A 21156-nucleotide genomic window follows, 5' to 3' on the forward strand; every position below is an offset into this window, starting at 1 on the left:
ATTGGGATGAAATGAGTCCAATTTAGGTGGGAACATGTTCAAAGTCTGGTTCTTCGCGTGTATGTATCACTCTTTTAGAGCTGCCAAATTATTTCTAAGCATACTTGTGTATGGTTACTATTTCATCCACCGATGTGGGGCGTTGATTGATCCGAGTCCACGTGTGATCAATGTAACACACTGAAATGTACTGTAATAATCCCTTCGTCCCAAATAAGTTAACCTAGTACGAGATCTCTTTACATGGCAATAGGATATATTATATCTCGTACTGGGTTAATTTATTTTGAAATTGAGAGTAGAAAGAGATTACATAGCTAAGCAAGTCCACATAGATCGAAAGCGTGCACCTCAACCAGCTAGAATGACAGGAGAAAAATTTTTAGCTGAAAATCTTCCGAAGCTTTTCATTAACTTTCAGTTTGGACTTGAAGGGCATGACTACGGCATGCCATGTATGACCAGGTATATGTGCTTTGTGCTCATGCTAAGATAATATGTGCCTTGTGCCTTGTGCAGTTGTGTTCATGCTAAGATAATACTTCCTCCATCCAAAAATGTTATATAACCTAGGATTAGATGGAGACGGAGGTAGTACAGTACTTGCAAGCAATTAACCAGAACGTTCTTCGGCGATGACTACAGCTGACAGCTTCTCCGTATGTGACATTATTCATCTCCCGGACAACCGGGGCACCCAACGAGTCAATTTCGATGTGAACCGGGTCGTGCGTGTAGACTGGAGCAACCCTGACTTTAGTCAATTCCACACCTCTCGCTGTACTGGAATCTACTCCCTCCATTCGACCAAAAATAGATACCTCTGTAGGGTATCATATGCCTGTTTAGTTCTCTCGTATACGAACACGTATTTAAAGTATTAAACGTAGACTAATAATAAAACAAATTACAGATTCTGCCTGTAAACTGCGAGACGAATCTATTAAGCCTAATTAATTCGTTATTAGCAAATGTTTAATTAGGCTCAAAAATTCATCTCGCAATTTACATACAAACTGTGCAATTGGTTTTTTTTCTTCCACATTTAATGCTCCATGCATGTGTCCAAACATTTTATGTTACGGAAAAGTTAGAAGTTTGAAGGAAACTAAACACAGCCGTAGCTATGTTGATGGGCTTGTAGTAAATCTGATTACCAACAGCATAAACAGTCCTGTAATAACGAATCACAAAGTGTACAACTAGTCTGTAATATAAATCGTTTGAGAGTGACGATATGCACAAATCAACTAACACTAGAGAGCCTAGCGCATCTGTCTATAGCAGAAATGTACTCATTGGGTTAGCAAAGTAACGCTTGTTACACTTGGATGGTTCTTTACAGCGATCTTGCTTCAAAATACTCTGCAAAAGGGTAGGTGCCGAAGGGGCACGTTCATCAAACACCCGAGCATAAAGGTGTTTATCAAACATCAGCTTTTCCAACAAGGTCCGGCAGGTCTGCAGAAAGGAGAAAACAAACCATGAGTGGAATAATGTAAAATATTTATTTTTTTTAAGAAGGGTATTTTTCCCAGCCTCTACATCCAACCGGATATATACAGCCTTTTTGAATTCGCTCAAATAACCCAATCTGAGAATTTCGGCCCTCAAATAACCCAATCTGAAATTTGCTACTATGGATATTTGAACTCAAGACTGTCTTTTTAAATTAGGTACTTAACCTATCAAATAGGAAACTTAGCCATCAAATAACCCAATCTGAAATTCGCTCATATGGAAAATTGAACTCAGGACCTTGAGGTGCTACTCAGGTCACTGCAACCACTAGGCTACATGCCTTTTCACAAATATTTATTATTTAAACCACTATCATTTTAATATCGAATATACAGGTACAAAAGGAGAAAGTAGAGGGGTGACGCACCTGCGGGTTCAACACATCCATCCGATGGATGATATCCTCCTGGCATAATTAGAGCAGAACAATAGATCAGAACTTTTAAAATATTGTTGCTGATAATGGTAACTCCGTAACTGGAATCACCACTAAGTAGGGGAATCAAACGATCTTAGATCTGTACATTCAAAATAACTGCCTGATCAATTTAAGACAAACCAACTTTACCACGCAACCGGAGGGATTCAAATAACTTGAACAGTAAGAGATGAGAAAGTAAGTAAAAAGAAGAATATAAATGATATAGAGGAAGCAAACACGGGAGTCACATTCAGAAAGAAAACAGGACATGCTAAACCATAACATACACAAACGGAAATTTCCACAACACTTAAATTTAGACAATAGTTGAATTTTCCATTGTTCACTTGTACCGTATCGATGAATCTTTTAATATTGTAGTGCTAGCTATAACTAAGATTTAAGTATTCCATTCAGATATTTAGAAATAAAACTAAAATTACAATTGTCAAACTACCAAAATAACACGAATTTGAAAAGAAAAGGAATATTTTAAAATATGGAATTTCATGTCTCAACCTTGATTTTGAATTCTTGAATTTCCAAACCAAAAATAAGGGATCCGGGGAATTTAAAATTCAGATTTATGCTTGAAAAGTTAAGACTTCCAAAGTTTCAAATACTGAAGTTCTCGCATAAAATTTTCTTTTTAAAATGAGACATTTAAAGAAAACAAGGATTAATTAGTAAAGAATGCCATATAACATTAATGCAAAACTTTTGGAGATATAGATGGATAAACAAATCACAATTTCAGTGGCATACATGAAACTTTCCTAATTCAAAACAAAGAGCTACAAAAAATAAAACAAACACGCACCTCCACTACTCCTGGATATTGCATGGTATATCCAATAATACGACGACTTAGACCTTCGTAGACAGTGTTATTCATGCTTCCATCACCATTTATCCATGGCAATATTGGGTGATATATATGCCTTTCGCAAGCATGACAACAATCACTGCCCCTGTTGTCTTGTGCTGGAGTAAACGACCTTTTCTGACCTACAGGACTTTGATAGCGTATCTGAGGAGAGCTTGACTTGCTTTGGACATTAAGAACCGTCACAGTGTGCCCGTCACCAAGCATTTTTACACTCCCTTGCACATCACTAGACATTGCATGCTTCTCTCTCAGTAGATTTTCTGTATCTCCAGTCTCGGCCATCTCAAAAGCAGAAGCTCGCAAACAACTGCAATGACTTGAATCTGCAAGTGTAGTTATATGATATTTTGACTTATGTATAGAGTCAACAATCTGCACACCATCATATGCATTGACCTGTGAAGCAAGAAAATAGAGTGACACCTATATATGAGTAGGGAAATAAAAAAATGTGGACAAGAAAGCAGCAGTAAGTGTAGCATCTTATATGCAAGTATTCCACTCTTAATCAGTTTGACATAAATATTTAACTATCCCAATGATGTTTTAAATGTTTATATAAAATTCTACAAGTGCAGAAAAATATGTCAGTAATAACAAGATCTGTTTGTTAACAACAAAAAACCACTGGTAAATTTTGACAAGCAAAAGAATGAACAGTGCAAGTATTCATAATTAGGCAGATATGAAAAACAAAAGTGAATTAAGATAATTATATCGATAAACCAGTAACCAAATAGAACAAATAAGTAGGCTACTAATCTACCATATGCATGCTTGCTCACAGATTTACCTTAATGACCAGCTGAAATCTCTTGAGAGTATGAACAATCAGATCGACAAACTGGATGCCTGCAGGGGATAAGAATATAAAAATGAACTATACTTACAAAATAATTGATGCATAGTCTAACAATTCTAAGTTTAACATAAGTTACACAAATCTAAAGAATACCTAGAGGATCCAGTGCCTGTGACATCTCTCTCAAATTAACTCCTTGTTCGCCAGCTTTATGAACAACACAAAATGCATTTCTGAACAGGTCAGAAGACAATATGTCTGGTTCATTTTTGTTACAACATAATGATGGTGACTGTTCAGCATATGTTTTTATAGCATCCCAAGGCCACCCACTGTAAGAGTTCTCCAAATGAGATTCTGACAGTAAACGCCGACATGAACTGGAGTTGTTTAGATACAATGATGACATATTGTGGCTTTCTACCTGTGAATCAACATCCTTGCTCCCCATTTCCCAGGCTGAAGTAAAAATAAGGCATTCTTTATCATGTAACTCTTGTGTAAGATTACTTGTTTTAATTCTCTCTTGATTCAAAGCCACTTGAAGACCAGGGAAACCTTTCTCTCGGCGATAGCAAAAGTCGCTTTCTATCTTGGGCAAAGGTTTGTGTTTCTTAGTCTTACTGCTTTTAAGTTTAACCATATCAGCCTTGCGTTTGTGACTACTCTCATCCAATTCACTGTTATCATCAACAAACAAACTAGAGCTATTAGGCTCATCAGCCTCACCAACTCCTTCACTTGGCAATGAGGGTGAAATGAACGACTCTCCAGACAAAACAAGAGAAAAGAGCTGGACAATTTCCCCACATTGTAGATCTGGATACAAACAAACTCCATCATCCATGGTATTCTTTTGCTGCCCTACCCATTGAGAAAATTCAGAAGCTTTTTTCCCTGAACCAAATGGGAAGGGTGAATTCGAAGCATTAAAAAAGAATTTCCCAGAAAGAGTGTATGGCTTTGTTCCATCTCCAGTTACCTGTAAAATAGGAGGAAAGTAGATGAACAGTTGAAAAATGCTGCCTTAAATTGCAAGCACACTTTAAAAAAAAAACATAAAGCTTAACTATACTGACTAAGTACCAAAAATTGAGCATATAATATCATTCCCTTTGTCTTAGAGAGGTACAATATCATTCCTAATAGGGTTCAATGTATATATGCCACTAAGGCCAAATGATTCTTCCTAATATCAGCACAAACAGAATGACAGTAGAGATGCCAAATAACCACTTCAACCTTTGCAGCATTTAAATGTAAGAGATTATCACCATAGCTCCACTGCAAACTCAGATGCTTGTACTACAGGACAAGTAAAAGCTGAAAAATTTATACTCCCTCCGTTTCACAATGTAAGACTTTCTAGCATTGTACACATACATATAGATGTTAATGAATCTAAACACATGCATATGTCTAGATTCATTAACATCTAAATGAATGTGGGCAATGCTAGAAAGTCTTACATTGTGAAACGGAGGAAGTATTACACAACAAGCATAGATTATAGATATGTGTAGTTGCGAGCTCCGAGAACTGCACAAAGAAATCCGCGATGCAGGAATGCAGCCTCATCGCATTTATACTTCTTGGGTTCACAGCCAAAGAAATGGAGCAGTGCACATAGGATCTTAAAATTCACAGAATGTTGTTAATACATCTATTATTCTATTGTGTTTTCCAACAAATACAGATTCAAAAGCCTGAACTGGGGAGAGCATACTGAAGAAATAATCAAAAGAAATTTGATACATTGATGGGAAGATGAATTAGCAAACACTAACCATGAAATTTTTCTCTCTGAGAAAGGAAAAGGCAGTAAAAATTTCAGTCTCTGAATAAAGCTGGAGGGTTGCTGCTAACGAAGCTTGCACTTCTGGTCCTGATGAGGTGCTGAGAAAAGCCAGCTTCAGAAGCTCTAATGCATTTGCAACTGCCAATGATCTGCATACATCTCTTTTAGCAATATCATCTTTATTATGGTTAATGGCCTTTTCATGAGATCTGAAGGGAATGTCCATGTTTTTACTTGCATGGATTGCATTTGACAGCCTATAGGATTTTGCATGTTCACGGAGTCCACTTTCTTGAATTGCAGTGCTTGCACAGGTTGCACGTGCACCTAAAACCTGATTATTACAAGGTAAAACATCAGCGTTAAATAAAATATGTGTTTATTGAGATTAAATGTATCAGTACGTACTGGCTGTTTCTGCCCATTTGGAACTTCCTTGGTGGCATCATTATCATCATTGTTCCTTTCATTCTTAGACCCAACTCTCTTGGTCTGCTCCATTTTTTCTACTCGAATGAATTCAAGGACTTCATCAAGTGCACTCTTTATCTCTGGATCCTCGAAATTATCCCAAAAGAATTGCTCAGAATCTGGATCCACACAGTTGTCATGACTAGAATTTGAGATTTCGGAAGGTAATCCTCTCAATTTCCATCTCTTTTCCTTTTCAAGGTACCTAGCGTATCGTATCCCTAAAAGGTCACAGACTCGGCTCACAGCTGGTCTTATGTTTGTTTTTTTCCTCAAGTATGCTATCCTTCTACGGCATGCAGCTGGTGGAGCTGGAAGATCAGAAAGAGAGTTCCAATCTACGCGATGAGATACTGCTCCAAGTGTTGCACGGGATCTAGTGTATATCATCAGCAATTTTCTGTAGATAAAAATAACCAATCAGGTTCCCAGCATCATGGAAAACATTGTCTCCAGTAAAGTGCATTGAAACAAAATAATTGATGTACAACCAAGAAATACCTGTCAGAATCGTATGTCCACACAAATCGTTTCTCTCTCATGCAGCTTCCTCTTAAGATGGTAGATCGACTGATCCTTGGACTGCTTATCGTATCTTCATCCACCTGTGGGAGAGAATCAGTATGGAATGTGGATGGAGAGATTCTCTCAGATACCTCCTCATGTGGGATAGACTGTGCTGGTCTCGGTTCAGTGGATTCAATGGTTTCAACATTCCGTTTGATAAATTTCAGGGTAATCTCATCAGCAGACCTTTTCCTTTTTTTAGAGGTTGATCCTGAATTAACTTTTCGCCGTTTTCTTGCAGCAGGGACGGTGGGCTGTCCATGAAGCTGTCTATTCTGAGAGGACGATACACAGAGCACCTACATAAATCAGTCCATCCAGTCAGTGTTACTGGATAGAAACCATGTACATAACAGAAACATAAAGGGCCCCGAACATAAAAACAGAGTTGAAACGATAGCAAGAGTAAACAAAATCAGCCATAACAATGTTGCAACTAAGATGATGAAAATAAGGCTAACATTGCAACTAGATATGAGATACTATTATTATGTTTCTTGGCTATATTGTATTTATCACTTTGTTTCCTGCTATATAGTGTTTAAGCATTATTTCCCTTAAGAGCTGCCAGTGGAGCTTGTGCATTCTTCCAAACTTTGTAAATATTCCTCACAATATAATCCAAATAGCGTATGAGACTCTGTTACTGCTCCCCAGTCCAAAAAGAAAAACGAGTCCAGTTATTACTATTTTAACTGGTCCCCATAGGCCCAGATGCTATCGCATAAAATTATTGTCGATCAATTCAACTCAGAATAGTATGAGTACACCTCATCTATTTGAGATTTCACGAATTTGCTACCAGTTAGTCGATTACATGTCACCTTTCCCACACATGTTCTCGGTCACATGTCCACTTTACAACATGAGTTGGAATTCACAATACAGCCTATTTGCCACCTTGATTCACCACATTCAAGAAAAAGAAAGTAGGCATTAGGACAACCTCACGAACACACTTTGCATGGTATTTGCTGATACATTAAACATTCCCATCTTGTCTTGAAATTCCGTTGATCTGTTTCTGGTTTTGTGTTTACCCTTTACCCTTATTTTAATTTTAATACTTTGCATGGGATATAATTAATCTGTTATAGGGTTATCTTTCCACAATATAGAACTGAACCAGAAAAAGAATAGGGGTGCATTAGTTGGTATATAAGTTGAAGAAATATCAAATACAGAAGTAAGGTCAAATACTAATTCCTATAATGAGTGTTTTTATTTCAGTCCCCTCCATTATTTTAAAAAAAAAGGTCAAATAATAAAACAGAGTAGCTCTTCGTATCTCTAAGGAGCTTGGAGGGAAATATCGAGATCAGACACATACCTGCTGTACAGAGAGATTCAACTCCCTGGCAATTATACGACAATCTCTAAAAGGAAGTTTTCCATTCTCACTGGCATTCATAATGCGCTGTTGTAACTCCAGTCTTTGTTCAGTAGTCATTACTCTAAGTGAACTCCATGAACGAGGATGAGAAACCTACAAAATATAGGGTATCATATAGTTAATCTGTACAACAGTACAAGAGAAAATCACAACTGAGATCGAATGGTCTAACATTAGCAAAATAGCCAATGCCAGTCAATATTATTTACACTGGGTGTAATGGGCTTCAATAATAACTAAATGGATATTGAAACACATTTACAACTAGTAGCATGATTGCAGTTGACAATATACAGTTAAAAACAAAATAGAAACAAGAAAACGGTCACATATCAACATCAGGATTCAACAACGGTGAGCTCTTTGCACATGGTGTTGCAGTGTTCAATCATGAATAGTAATTTAACAGTAATGGTAGATCAGATGCCCTGAAAATACAAATAATATGGATACAGGCCAGCATTGGCCATTCAAAATAGAACTTCACCTTTTAAAATAATAGGCAGAGTCATTTTTTACTACAACCAGAAAAGAGAGAAGATATATCCATAAAGTGCAGAGTTATGTAAATAAAGGAACTAAGGTTAGCATAAAACATACAGGAGAGAGAGAGAGAGAGAGAGAGAACTAAGAAAGTATACATAAACACATTTTATTGGAGAGGTGAATAATGGGATAAAAAACGAAAATGACCATTAAAAATAGAACAGATAAATCAACAGTAATAAGTCATTATTATTAGGTAACAATGCAATAATGAATGTTGACAATGACAAACCTCTGGTACAGAACAGCCAGGAAAGGCACTTGATGGCTCAGCCAAGCCAGCTGTTAAATAACAGTACTCTAACGTTTCCCAGTAAGCATCAACAAACTCCTGCCTTGAAAGAACAAAATCATGCCGAATTTTTGGCCGATGGTTCACATTAACATGGGATGATGGAAGAATTCTTGGTGTAGGCTCTTCAATGTAAGGCCTCAGCTCTATTGAATGTGTAGGCAAAGCATCTGATGGCGCACCAGAATCATCTACAAGTTCCTTTGCAAGTTGGACAAGCTAGCAAACAAAACGAAAGAACTAATCATTTCAATTCTTCTCAAGCTGAATTACAATAAACATTAACCGGAATTCATAAGACAGATATGCAGCAGGCCAATATAGACCTAAAAAATGTTAAAGAGCATGCCTAAGGTTCAAGACTCTCACAACGTTAATTCCAACATCACAGACAAAACATTACCTTGAGCTTATCTAGAATATTTACCAAGCGTGAGAGTCGGCCTTTGGCATGAGTATCCATGAGTTGGTTGTATTCCTCGGTAGGAATTTCTGAAAGCGTTTTTCCAAGCCTACACTTAGTAATCATGTGATCAATCTTCTTTGCTGATCCCACAACTTGCAGAAAGAGTTCAAGAGGCATTTTTTTTGTAGCTCCCACCATAGAAAACAACACAGACGATTGACTAAGGTTCTTGTCATGATGCCCTTCTTTGTCATTATCAAATGGGTCACACCAATTTGGCAAACCACTAACATATACCCACAGAAATTTATGGAACAGCTTAGCTCGAATCATCTTTGCACCAATGAATCCATTGGCATGCATAGCTTCTAATATTAATGGTTTGTTATCTTTAACTCTGCGCGGAATCCTCAATCCAAGTATAGCAGTCGTGTGTTGATTTTGCTTCAATTTAGCTGCTGCACCTGAACGAGTTTCTGTATCAAAGTTCCTTTGTCTATTCCTAATTTGATCCACAAGTTCCGGTGACAAGTCTCCAACAGAAGAATGCAGTATTACATCAATGAGACGACTGCGGGTGTAGTCTGTAACCAGAGGGACACTAACTTTGATGCATTTACAGCTGCCCTCTTCCTGAAGCTTATTTAAAGTGCGAGTCAATGTCTTCCTATCCATTATTTTTCCATTTTCTTTTTCAAGTCCCTCTAACCATTTATGTAACTCCACCTTTAGTACAAATTTCTTTTTCTGCAAAGGGAAAAAGGAAAGGTGTTATATAACAATATGCAGTCCTACATGCAAGGATGCACTTACACCATGCATGCACATGATAATGAAATAAGGTATTTTGGCACATTATTCATATTAAAAACTTTTGAGTGTTGTATACTCAATTAGTAACCTTTAGCATGTGAAGAATCCTCCTATGCCGTCGATCATCAGAAGTCAATGGAGGGCAGCGACGCCTCTTCCTCTGACCCAAAGCAAGTTTCTCTAAAACAGAAATAAGGGGCTCACTTTGGTTAAGCTCATTGATTTTAATGGTGCTCATATATGTCAACATTCAAACTTTGTAATTCTTTTTTCAACATTTAATTACAACTATGTAGGTTCACTTGCAATGCAGCATAAAAGTTGTATCACAGATTCAGTTCAAAAGTACTTTCATATGATCGCCTTTTGTGGTGATAAGAAATCCTAAAAGAAATTTATGGTCAAAGTTCAACTTGGATATCGTGCTAACTCAAAGAATTCCTTAAGAAAAAGAAACACAGGGAGCACAGATGACAAGTACAAATAACTCGCAGAACTCAAAGTTAGTTCGCAAGAAGCTTGGCACATACAGTTCTCAAAAAATGCACTGTACTAACTGGATGAAATATAAATCACTAACTCAGCCGTATAAATCTCTCAAACTGTCAGAACTTGCCTTTACTTTTGATCTTTGGAATACTCGATAAAAAAAAAGGTGCAGGGTATGAAATAGATTACATACCTGGTTATGAGCCTATGAGCTTATTAAACAGAGCATATGACTGCACATTTACTTGGACGAAAATGTGAAGCCATTTGGATATATGCGACTAAGGGTGTTCAAAAGTAAGGTCAATAAGTGAAGTTTTAAGCAGCATAAAATACCACAAGCTCCTACAACAGCATGGCACTCCCCCAAAGAGGTACTAAGCACAATTTTTTGAAAGAATAAATAGAAACTACCAGGAACATAGATCACTGTACCTTGTTCAACAATTTGAGAAACCCCAACGCAAGCTTCATGGTTACTCTGGAGGGGATGTCCTGCTGGTTTATTGTGGCATTCTTCTTCCAACAAAAGCTTGTTATTATCAACAAATAAATCAACCCGTGAGATTGGAGATTCTGATCCTTTAGATGGAACTAATGACCACAAATCAGAACACTTCTCGTGGTCATCTGGGAGTGCCTCCAAATTATGCAGAGCAGCACCAGCTTTGTAGTGTGAAAAGTTTTTTGAAGTCCAAACTCGGTATTGTGATGTCTTGTCTTGAACTTCAGCTTCCCAAGTCAAATTGTATTTTTTAAGCATGGATGACACTCGCTTATGAAGCCTTTTTGAATTGTTGTGCCCAAGACGTTTGCCAAGCTACATGGAAGTTACATGAAAACATGAGTTGCTAACTTCAAGAAATACAGAACACTAACATGCTGCACTAATAAGGTATCATGCTTTGCAACAAGATATTGCATTAGGATGGGCTATTGGATGCTTTATAGGCCCATATGGCTGGGAATGGGCTGGGGGTGGGGTGACTGGGAAAAGGCTGGGCGTTGGGACAGAGTAAAAAGCACATGATTTTCTGGTTTCCTCAAGAGGGGCACGCAGCGCACAACATGGGGGAAGGGGAGGACAGATGACTGTGCTTTTAAGTAGTAAGAGACTAGATGACACTGACAATATTAGTCCATATCACACTGACAATAGCATGTGCATTGCCATGGAACTCAAATAAGTAAACGACAGCTTCTAACCTAAGCTTTAAAAATGCAAAAGCAATTATATTTAAATCCAGATAAACAAGTTGATCATAGTAGAGAGATAATGACACTTTACTGCACTATATAATCATCAATGCTAGTCTCATCATGACAGGACATTTTGCACATGAAGCTCTTTTTTTTTCATTAGGGATTTCAACCAGAAGAATAATGTATCAGAAAAGATTTTATATCATAAAGAAGCTCCAGTAAGTTAGTCAAAAATATAGATATGTTATAGGCCATGCTGCTAGAGACAAAATTTATGTATTTACGCTACTAGAAATGAACCAGTTACAACCCACAAGAAGCCGTACATATATGCCATTAAGACAACTATTCATATTCCTGTATACCAAAAGAATAGTTTGTAGGTTTGTAGAATATGTCATTGAAAAGCACAGATGTATAATTTAACTCCTGAAAAAGTTACAAGAAGTACCTCAACAAGGGTTATTCCTTTTGGCCCTTGAGCGTTGATCATATCGTATATACAGTTCTCTAATGGAAGCTCCATGACTTGATCAGTTGCCTGGCCTTTCTTGCCAAGTTTGTAGTTTGAGGTTGTACTTTTTGGCTGAAATTCATTTGGATCGAATTTCTTCAACAGACGTAAACAGCGAATAAACTGAACAAAAGGAATACCTTTATCACTTGTTGGCTCACAAAGTATATGACCAGGTGAAAGATAACAGCACAAGAGGGGTACATATGGACATGGTAAATTATAAAGTCTTTTCTAATTTCCAGTTCCTGACAGGAAGCACTGACAAGCCCAAAACTATTACTGAATAGAGCATACATTATTAATTGAAAATGCCAACAGAACAGGAGGAAAGATTAATGTCACCTTATCATCAACTTTGGCATCAAATTCTTCAATAAGTTGTGCGTCTCTTAGCCTATGCAGTACCTAAGCAAACAGTGTCTCAGTAATACCCTATAAGGAGGAAAACCAGAAGAGCAGAAACTAGAGAGCATATGCAGTAAGTGATTCTGAGCAAACTTACATTTCTCCATGCTCTGTGCCCATATGTCATCCTGTAATTGAGATCTACTTTTATATCCGAAACAACAAGAGTCTATCGATGAAATAATAGCAGAGAGTTAGAAAACTATAGAGAAAAAATAAAATCCAGGAGAATACCAAATGGAAAAGAAAAGAAGGAACAGTTGACCTTTCCACTAGCTTCTTCTAGTTTATCGCATATGGCTTTCATTGCTGGAAGATAATCATGAATAGATATATCATTTTTGTCATTTACACCAAAAGCCCCATCTTCTTGCAAAACATCTCCATTGCTCTCTTCATTGCTGCCCAGTAGTTCAGGCTTTATGATCTCAATTCTCTGTTGTGAATTCATATTCAGGTTTTTGGCATATCGCGAGAGATACAATGAGTTAGTATTGATGATTTGTTTATTCTGGGAAGCATCTTCGGCATCAGCTCCATGATCTTTAACCTTTATAATAGTTGACTGCCTAACGATTAACTTCTGCGACTGAAGGCTCTTTACAATAAAGTGGAAGTTGTTTCCTTTCATACGGAAAGTTTTGCATAGATCATTTTGCGTTACACCAGAAGTCCTATGAGAAACAAAGGAAAATAACATCACAGTGCAAATATTCAAAATCAATCATCTTCTCTGCCTATATATACATTACGGAACAATGTATATATGGCTAACAGAAAGATAATGCTATTCTATTTGACCATGCTTCTTATGTAATTTGCAAATGCATGCTAATTGCTAATGATCAGAATATATGCAGGTTCCTGCATTAAACTCACGAAATAATAAAGGTAAGACCAAAATACATCTAAGGAAATGGTGTTTATAACTATGCCAAATTGTGAGTAACCCCACCCAATTTTGGTTTGCCAAGACAATCATGCATAGTAGCTCAGCATTTGGGAAAAAACCTCCCAGTTCATAGAACCACCAGCTCATATGATGATTTGCTCAACGGTTACGCCAGAACGCACCTGCTTGCTCCGACCCGTTCAAGCGCCCCCTTCTGGACGGCGCTCAACTCCGATTTCGCGAACCTGCGGTCATACATCCCGAGGAAGTTGTCCCTGAGCGCGGCGCTAGCGACCAACCGCACCCCCCGCCGCTCGGCCTCCTCCACGTCCTTCTCCACCGGGTCGACGGGCGCCCCGTCCCCCTCTCCCACAACGAGGCTGATGATGGGGAGCGCGATGAGGCGGGCCCAGAGGACGCGCTTGGCATCGAGGCCGGGAGAGAGGCCGGCCGCCTCGAGCGCGCCGCGGAGCGCCGGCCAGAGGTCGGTGACCGGGAGGCCGGGCGAGAGGCGGGCGCACACCTCCTCCAGCGCCGCCGAGACGAGCGCGTCCATGCCCCCGCGGCTCGTGTAGGGTGGTGCGCCCCGGTGTTTCGGGAGGTTTAGGGTTTTGGCTACGGTCGCATCTGCCTCTGCGCTCGAGGAGGGCTCTGTGGTCGGAGGAAGAGGAGGATTACTCGCCACGCGAAGCGGAGCTCGCCGCGCTTGCCGGCGGTGTGGCCGCGGTGGGGAGTAGTGGATCGCCGGCTTTGGTCCGGTGATGAGGCTTGCCGATGATACAGAAAGAGTACGGGTTAGATTGCACGGCCCAATAGGCCCATTAACGTTAGAAATGCTCGGCTCAATAGGCCCAGTAATGGCCGCTCCCTAGTCCACAAAACCTAGTGACGCGGCGAAACCCAAAAACCCTTCTGCACTCGCCGCCGCCTCCGCAACGAAAATGGCAGCGCTCGCCTCCCTCCTCCTACTCCGCCGCCGCGGCGGGAGCCACGCCGCCGACGCTCTCCTCCGCGCGCTCACTACCGCCGCTGGAGAGCAGCCACTCACGGCGTCGGCGGCCAAGACCCGCCTCCGCCGGGAGCACGACCCCGACCGCGTCGTCTCCCTCTTCGAGGCCATCGACGACGCCTCCCTCTCGGCCTCCTCCACCCGCCACGCGCTCTCCCTCGCCGCACGCAGGCTCTCCCGCTCCCGCCGCTTCGCCGACGCCGAGGCCCTCCTCTCCTCCCACATCCCGGCCTCCCCCACCGAGCCGCAGCTCGCCGCTGTCCTCTGCTCCTACGCCGCCGCGTCCCTCCCCGAGAAGGCTCTCGCCGCCTTCCGCTCCGCCGCGCCGTCCCTCCCGTCCCCGATCTCCCCGCTCCCCTTCAACGCCGTCCTCTCCGTGTTCCTCCGGTGCCGCCGCCACCGCCGCGTCCCGGTCCTCTTCGACGAGCTCTCCAAGGAGTTCTCCATCACACCTGACGCCTCCTCCTACGGCATCCTGGTCAAGGCATACTGCATGCTGAGCAAAGACGCCAAGGCACACGAGGTGTTAGATCAAATGCGTGGGCAGGGTTTCACGCCGACCAATAGTATCTACACCACAATGATCGATTCCATGTATAAGCAGAAGAAGATGGAGCAGGCAGAGCGCTTGTGGAAGCAGATGTTGGAGAGCGGACGCAAGCCTGACCAAGCTGTATATAATACAAAGATCATGCACCATAGCCTTCACGGCAAGACGGAAGATGTGCTTGAGGTGATAGCAGAAATGGAGGAAGCTGGAGTGAAGCCGGATACCATCACTTACAATTTCCTCATGACTAGCTACTGCAAGCATGGTAAGATGGAGACTGCCAAGGAGCTGTACAGATCACTAGGCGAGAAGGGGTGCTCAGCAAACGCTGCCACGTACAAGCATATGATGGCACAGCTGTGTGCCCATGGAGATTTGGACGGTGCATTGGTGATCTTCAAGGAAAGCTATAGGAGCAACAAGGTGCCAGATTTTAGGACAATGAGTGGATTGGTTGAGGGATTGACAAAGGCTGGCAGGGTGGCTGAGGCAAAGAATATTGTTGCCAAGATGAAGAAGAAGTTCCCAGAGCAATTGCTGTCAGGGTGGATGAAACTCGAGAAGGAGCTTGGGTTGAACTCAGATAGCGGAGATGCAGGTACTCGGGCAGAATGTATATCTGAAGAAACTCCTTCTGAGGCCGAGGCTGCTATGCCAAAGACACTTGAGCTGGAAGATCCTTCTTCTGATGAAACAGAATGTATGGCAGAGGCGTCCACTAGTGAGGAAATGCCACGGGATTCTGCTTAATCAGATGTTATTTATGTATTTCAAGTTTAATTTGGTTAGGATGTTTTTACATTGTGCATTCTCTACAAAGGAAGAATTTCTAATGCTCCCAAGTACAGAGGTAAACATTAGTTTCTAGATGTGGACTCCTGAGCCACTAAGAGTTATATTGGGCTGACAATGCTTATAATTTCGTTGTTATGGATTTATTGTGGTGTTCACCTTCAGTAATAATTGTTACAATAATGTGATGGCTGATCTATTTGGCGTGGAAGTGAATTTCACAATGAAACACATCACTGCCGGAAGTTCAGCTATCCTGGAGCTTTCGTCATGTTCTGTACTAACTGTTACAAACTTACAGTAAGTTGATGCCTGGATTATTCGGCATTGAAGTGAATTTCACAAGGAAACACATCACTGCCTAAACTTCAGCTATCCTGGAGTTCTCATTTCAGTTCCTGCTTTGGTTTTTTTGAGCAATAGTTCCTGGTTGATTCCATGCATGCCTATGCAAGTAAAGCATTGAAAGAAAATATGCTGCTGGTGATGCTTGTGGTTTCGGAGGTTGTGCTGCTGTCATATTGTTTATCCTATTTCCCAATACATCCCACTGAAATTGCTCATAAATCATGTTGACGAGGTTGTAATCTTGTATGAGTATAACCCTTGTTTGCAGATTTCAGACGAAGGTTTGCAGTGCATCAGCAACAAGGAAGACATGGCAAAAGGCCAAAAGCAATGAAACAAGTTGCCGGTGCCACCTCCATGCTGCGGGAACACTCGTTGATCCCCGGTGATTGATCGAAACATTACTGTTGCATTGCAAGTCTGAACTCTGAAGTCACTGAAATTTCACTTTGTCATTTCCTGGCAACCTTCATCCCAGTATCAACTATCCACAGGCTGCTGCTATTTGGTTGAGACTTGAGACTGGGGTTTTGTGAAATACTACAACAAGAAAGCATGGAGGAATTAAGTGCAACTAAGATGCGTCTCACCCGTTTGGGAGTAGTATATTTTGGAACGGAGGGAGTAGTGTTTAGGATGTATACAAACATTATGAAACGGCACACCATAATGCATACATACATCCTATATGAAGCTCATGGTGACCCTCGGTTTGCGGGGATCATCGTCCCCAGGATCCGCTAGACTAGCTGGCCGCAGTTTGCACAAAACGAGAAGCTAAGTAGGAGTAATCCCCTTTCGGCGATGCTTGGGAGAGCTCACAGTTTCCTGCATAAATGCAGCACGCAAGTTGAAACTAACTTTACCTCTATTCCGTGAAAGACATAAACAGTGTTGCAAGTCGCAACCCCGGTTCATGAAATGTGCATGGTGCTGGGATCCTGTTGATAACGGGATTTTGGACTATTTGCCATCTTCCCCAATGCCACACTCCTAAATGCCATCTTCCCAAAAAACTTGAATAAATTGCCATTGGTCCCCCTACATTAGTTGATTTTCTACCATTTTGGTCCATTCTTGACGCCACATCAGCAGCCACCTCATGACACCATCAAGAAAATGACATTAATACCCCTGCCCTTTCAGTCCAAATTTAACATAGTCCACGGCAAATAATACACAACCAACATAACTAATAGATGCACAATAATTTCACAAGCAAACACAGCTTGGAACATACAGACAAAACCTGCAAACGCTAGACAGACCAATCTAAAAAAAGAATATCAGGAAAAAATTTGATGCCAAACCAAAGAGAGGGAAAGATGAAGGATCTATTGTTCTTTTACCTGGGATTGTGTCATCGTTTGGCCACTGCCGGCGGAATCGATGAAGCAAGGAGCGATGCGAAGTCGAACGAGGAGTAGAGACGCAAATCCTGGGGCAGGAAGCGATGCAAATATTGGAGTTTTTCTCCTACTCCCAGTGCAAAGGGCAAAATAGGGATTTCGCCCCATCCAAAGCTGACGTGGCATCAAAAAGAAATAAAATGGCTAGGAATCAACTAATATATGGATCCAGTGGCAATTTATCTAAACTTTTTGGGAAGATGGCATTTGGGAGTGTTGCATTGGGGAAGATGGCAAATAGTCAAAAATCCCGTTGATAACACAGTGCAATCAGACACTCTCACATCGCAGGTTTCTCTTAATACTGAACTCTACTAGCAGAGGGCCACATCTTTTAACCTACAACATGTATGCTAATGCTAAAATTTAAATTTTAAAATTTAATTTTGGAGTTAACTTTGATACTTTCATCGTAGTTTTTTTAACATTGACGTCATCAAGACCACATGTATGAAAATTTCAACCCTAAATTACATTTTTATCGCTAATATGTTGTTTGGAGTATTATCAGCAATCGGTCAACCGATGGCAGCCAAAATTTTCGCTGAATCCTGCACTCTACTAGAGTACTGGTAACTCTGCACTCTACTAAACTTGCCCTGTCTCTCTAGAGCCAGCAAGAGAGAACAAATTTCCTTCTACAAACAGGGTTTCTAGATAGAGAGAACAGACATACTAGTATTACTTCCATGTAAAACGGTTGTTCCTATGACAGGTATCGGTCTTTCAGATCTGCCATGAACGGTTGCTTTCAGCAGATCAGATGCGTGAAAGCAACCAAGATCCGTGTGGAACGGAGGATGCATGCGCCTCAGCATGACACGATACTTCTACACTATTCATGGTTTAGTGCTTGAGACGTATCGCTTCAGCTGATTCAGACGTCCCGTTTCCTGTAGTACAAATTGTCCACCATTATAATACTACTACCATAGTCCACAGCATATGCTGTCATGGGGATATGCGGTCATGGATTCCTAACTTGAGTTTAACATGAAAGGTCCATTTAAAATAGCATAATGACAACTTCTCGATAAACTAGAGTTAGACCACCGTTTTGTTGCCGTCATTCTTATCTGAGATTAAGCAGATGTTGTCAGCACGCCAATAACATAATTGAGACAGTGGGTTTCTTTTGTAGCAACCTCTGTAAAAAGGCTCCATATTTCATTTGTTGATGTGAGTCATGTTTGTCCACTATCCCGTGATGCTGGTACAAATTCTGTGCACATGTTAAACCTGAAATTTATGCTTCCAAGTTTCAACGTCGCAGAGGCTGAAGAACCAAGTTTGTCCTAAAGGAAATTCAGTTCTCTCAGAAACAAGGGAATTTCAACGTCGCAGCCCCGTTCGTTTCTACTAAAAACAGTGGATGAAATTTTAAATATTCGTGGCACGCTTTTTAAACTACTAAACGGTGCGTTTCATGCGAAAACTTATTATATAAAAGTTCCTCTAAAATATCAGATTAATATATTTTCCAAGTTTGTAATAATGAAAATTCAATTAATCACACGTTATTATCATCTCATTTTACGAGGAACACTTGATTTTTATCTTTATCTTTATCTTCAAAAGATTCAAATACTAAATCTAGCTAAACAAAGCGAATCCTTAGCAAAAGAATCTTCTTTTAAGCCAGCGTGGCCGGCAATTTATCATGCATTAGCCATCCACTCATCCATAGTACTACTGATACAGCAGTATTCTGTCACTCTTCGTGAGAGATCACGATCATGGACAGCGTAGCGTTAGCACCCCGTGCCTAACTAGGATCCAACCGCTGCTGCTTGATCGCATTCACATGCCAAGCTAGCCGCTACTAAACGATCCAATAAAACGGAGAATTCAAGAGCGAAACACCTCACTCGTGATGGACACGGGCTACTCATATATAAATAATTTGTAATATGTTCTAATTCAGCTAAATAAATTAAATTTTATTTTTCTTTCGCCGACTACCAATGTATCATGCCTCTGTCAATACTCCAATACCGGAGATTATTGTTGTGTTCGTTCGTACTGAAGATGAAAATGAAGGAAAAAAACTATTACCATATAATTAATTGAGTTTTAATTATTATAAGTTTGTAAAAAGATTTACCTAATATTTTTAAGCTTTATCTATATACAAAGTTCTTGTACGAAATACATCGTTTAGCAGTTTAAAATGTGCTAATGGAAACAACATAAAAGATATACTCCCTACATTTCAGGTTACAAGATGTTTTGACTTTGGTCAAAGTCAAACTACTTTAAGTTTAACTAAATTTATAGACAAATATAGTAATATTTACGTTACCAAATTAGATTTATTAAATTAATAATTAAATATATTTTTATAATAAATTTATCTTGGGTCGAAAATATTACTATTTTTTTCTATAAACTTAGCTAAACTTAAAGCAGTTTAACTTTGATGAAAGTTAAAATATCTTATAACCTGAATTATAATATCTCAAGCAGCGATCAATGATTCGATGGCAATTGCGTGGCAAAGAAACTGAGAAATCACACAAAGTTGTGGTCACTCACGCTTGGTGCTAGTGCTAGCTGCGGAATGGGGCAGCAGAAATGCGACGAGCTAGCTGGATAGCGGCGCCTGCCAAGAGCTAGCGCGTGGTGGTCCATGCCAAGTGATCGATACAGCGAGCCACGCGCGCCGAAACTCGGAAAAAGGCGGAGAGATATCACGAGCTTCGTTTCGCGCGGCAATCCACCATGCCACCTCGCCTCGCACAAGCGATCTCGCTAAGAGAAGTACAATAACACAACGTACTGTAAACTAGCTATAAACAGATAAAAGAAGAGAGAGAAAAGCAGCGGGCTACATATCTGTAGCCAGCTGCAGCACGATCTCTAAGACGTAATGTGTGTATGATAAATAGGACTAGATATTAATAGTATAGGAATCAATTATTATATGAATTAGCTAGTATTATATTAGCAATAGATGATTTATAGCTACTAGTTGGCTATTTGCTCTAATAATCCTCGGCGAGAAAATGACGTGGTTTTTATATAATTGTTTCGAGCCCAATCACACAACGATGGAGACCTGGGAGCAATAAGAGGGAGAAAGACTGCCACTTGATAGACGGAAACAAAAATCCATGTAATGCAATTTGCTAGTACCATCGCCTCATCAGAGCAACTTATCCGTAACGAGGGATCATCATTTTTTTAAAAAGGACAAGTTGCTAAGCACGACCGATCGATTCTGATTGGGTTAAGATTCCGTTTCTGTCCATATCAGTGAATCATCTAAAAACAACTTTGAAATACTCTTTTGAAAATGTAATCCCAATAAATTCATCCAGTACAACTCCTGCCGTTACGGTTTGGTCAACAGTTCAAAACCGCACACCGGATCCTGCTCCTGCGCCGTTCGATCTCATCTCGACGGATACCAGCAGCTTTGGCGGTGGGGACCCCACGGCTCAGTAGCAGCACACCGCGTCCGACTGATCCCGAGCCGTCCGATCCCATCTCGACGGCTACCAAAGAAGGTGACGGAGGTGGGCCCCACGGGTCAGTGTCACAGCACCCGGTTTCTCTGACACCCGCACGGAAGTGGGGCCCAGCCAAAGCCCCCACAATAAATTTCGCACAGCGCACAGGCC

The 21156-nt window shown here is 40.5% G+C and overlaps 2 protein-coding genes across 3 annotated transcripts; one reads left to right on the plus strand and one right to left on the minus strand.

Annotated features, from left to right (window-relative positions):
* Nucleotides 1–1150: 1150 nt before the first annotated feature.
* LOC4330065 (uncharacterized) lies at nt 1151–14171 on the minus strand. 2 transcript variants are annotated; one of them, XM_066307173.1, is made up of 18 exons: nt 13608–14171; nt 12799–13207; nt 12631–12702; nt 12471–12533; nt 12063–12197; nt 10844–11228; nt 10008–10099; nt 9104–9853; nt 8641–8919; nt 7800–7955; nt 6404–6768; nt 5840–6302; nt 5421–5765; nt 3787–4615; nt 3625–3683; nt 2763–3227; nt 1889–1927; nt 1151–1461 (listed from the first exon to the last, which is right to left on the minus strand). In XM_066307173.1, the coding sequence occupies exons 1-18, from the start codon at nt 13979–13981 to the stop codon at nt 1279–1281; spliced, it is 5463 nt and encodes a 1820-aa protein (XP_066163270.1). In that variant the 5' UTR covers nt 13982–14171; the 3' UTR covers nt 1151–1278. The 2 variants fall into 2 exon arrangements, with proteins under 2 accessions (XP_066163270.1, XP_015625518.1); XM_015770032.3 differs by having other exon boundaries at nt 12063–12248.
* A 188-nt stretch (nt 14172–14359) lies between these two features.
* LOC4330066 (small ribosomal subunit protein mL103 (rPPR7)) lies at nt 14360–15922 on the plus strand. Its single transcript, XM_015770035.3, has one exon. It carries the CDS (start codon nt 14367–14369, stop codon nt 15732–15734), a length of 1368 nt encoding a protein of 455 aa, XP_015625521.1. The 5' UTR covers nt 14360–14366; the 3' UTR covers nt 15735–15922.
* The last annotated feature ends 5234 nt before the right edge of the window (nt 15923–21156 follow it).

The sequence above is a fragment of the Oryza sativa genome, chromosome 2 (assembly GCF_034140825.1).
Source record: "Oryza sativa Japonica Group chromosome 2, ASM3414082v1".
Classification (NCBI taxonomy): Eukaryota; Viridiplantae; Streptophyta; class Magnoliopsida; order Poales; family Poaceae; genus Oryza; species Oryza sativa.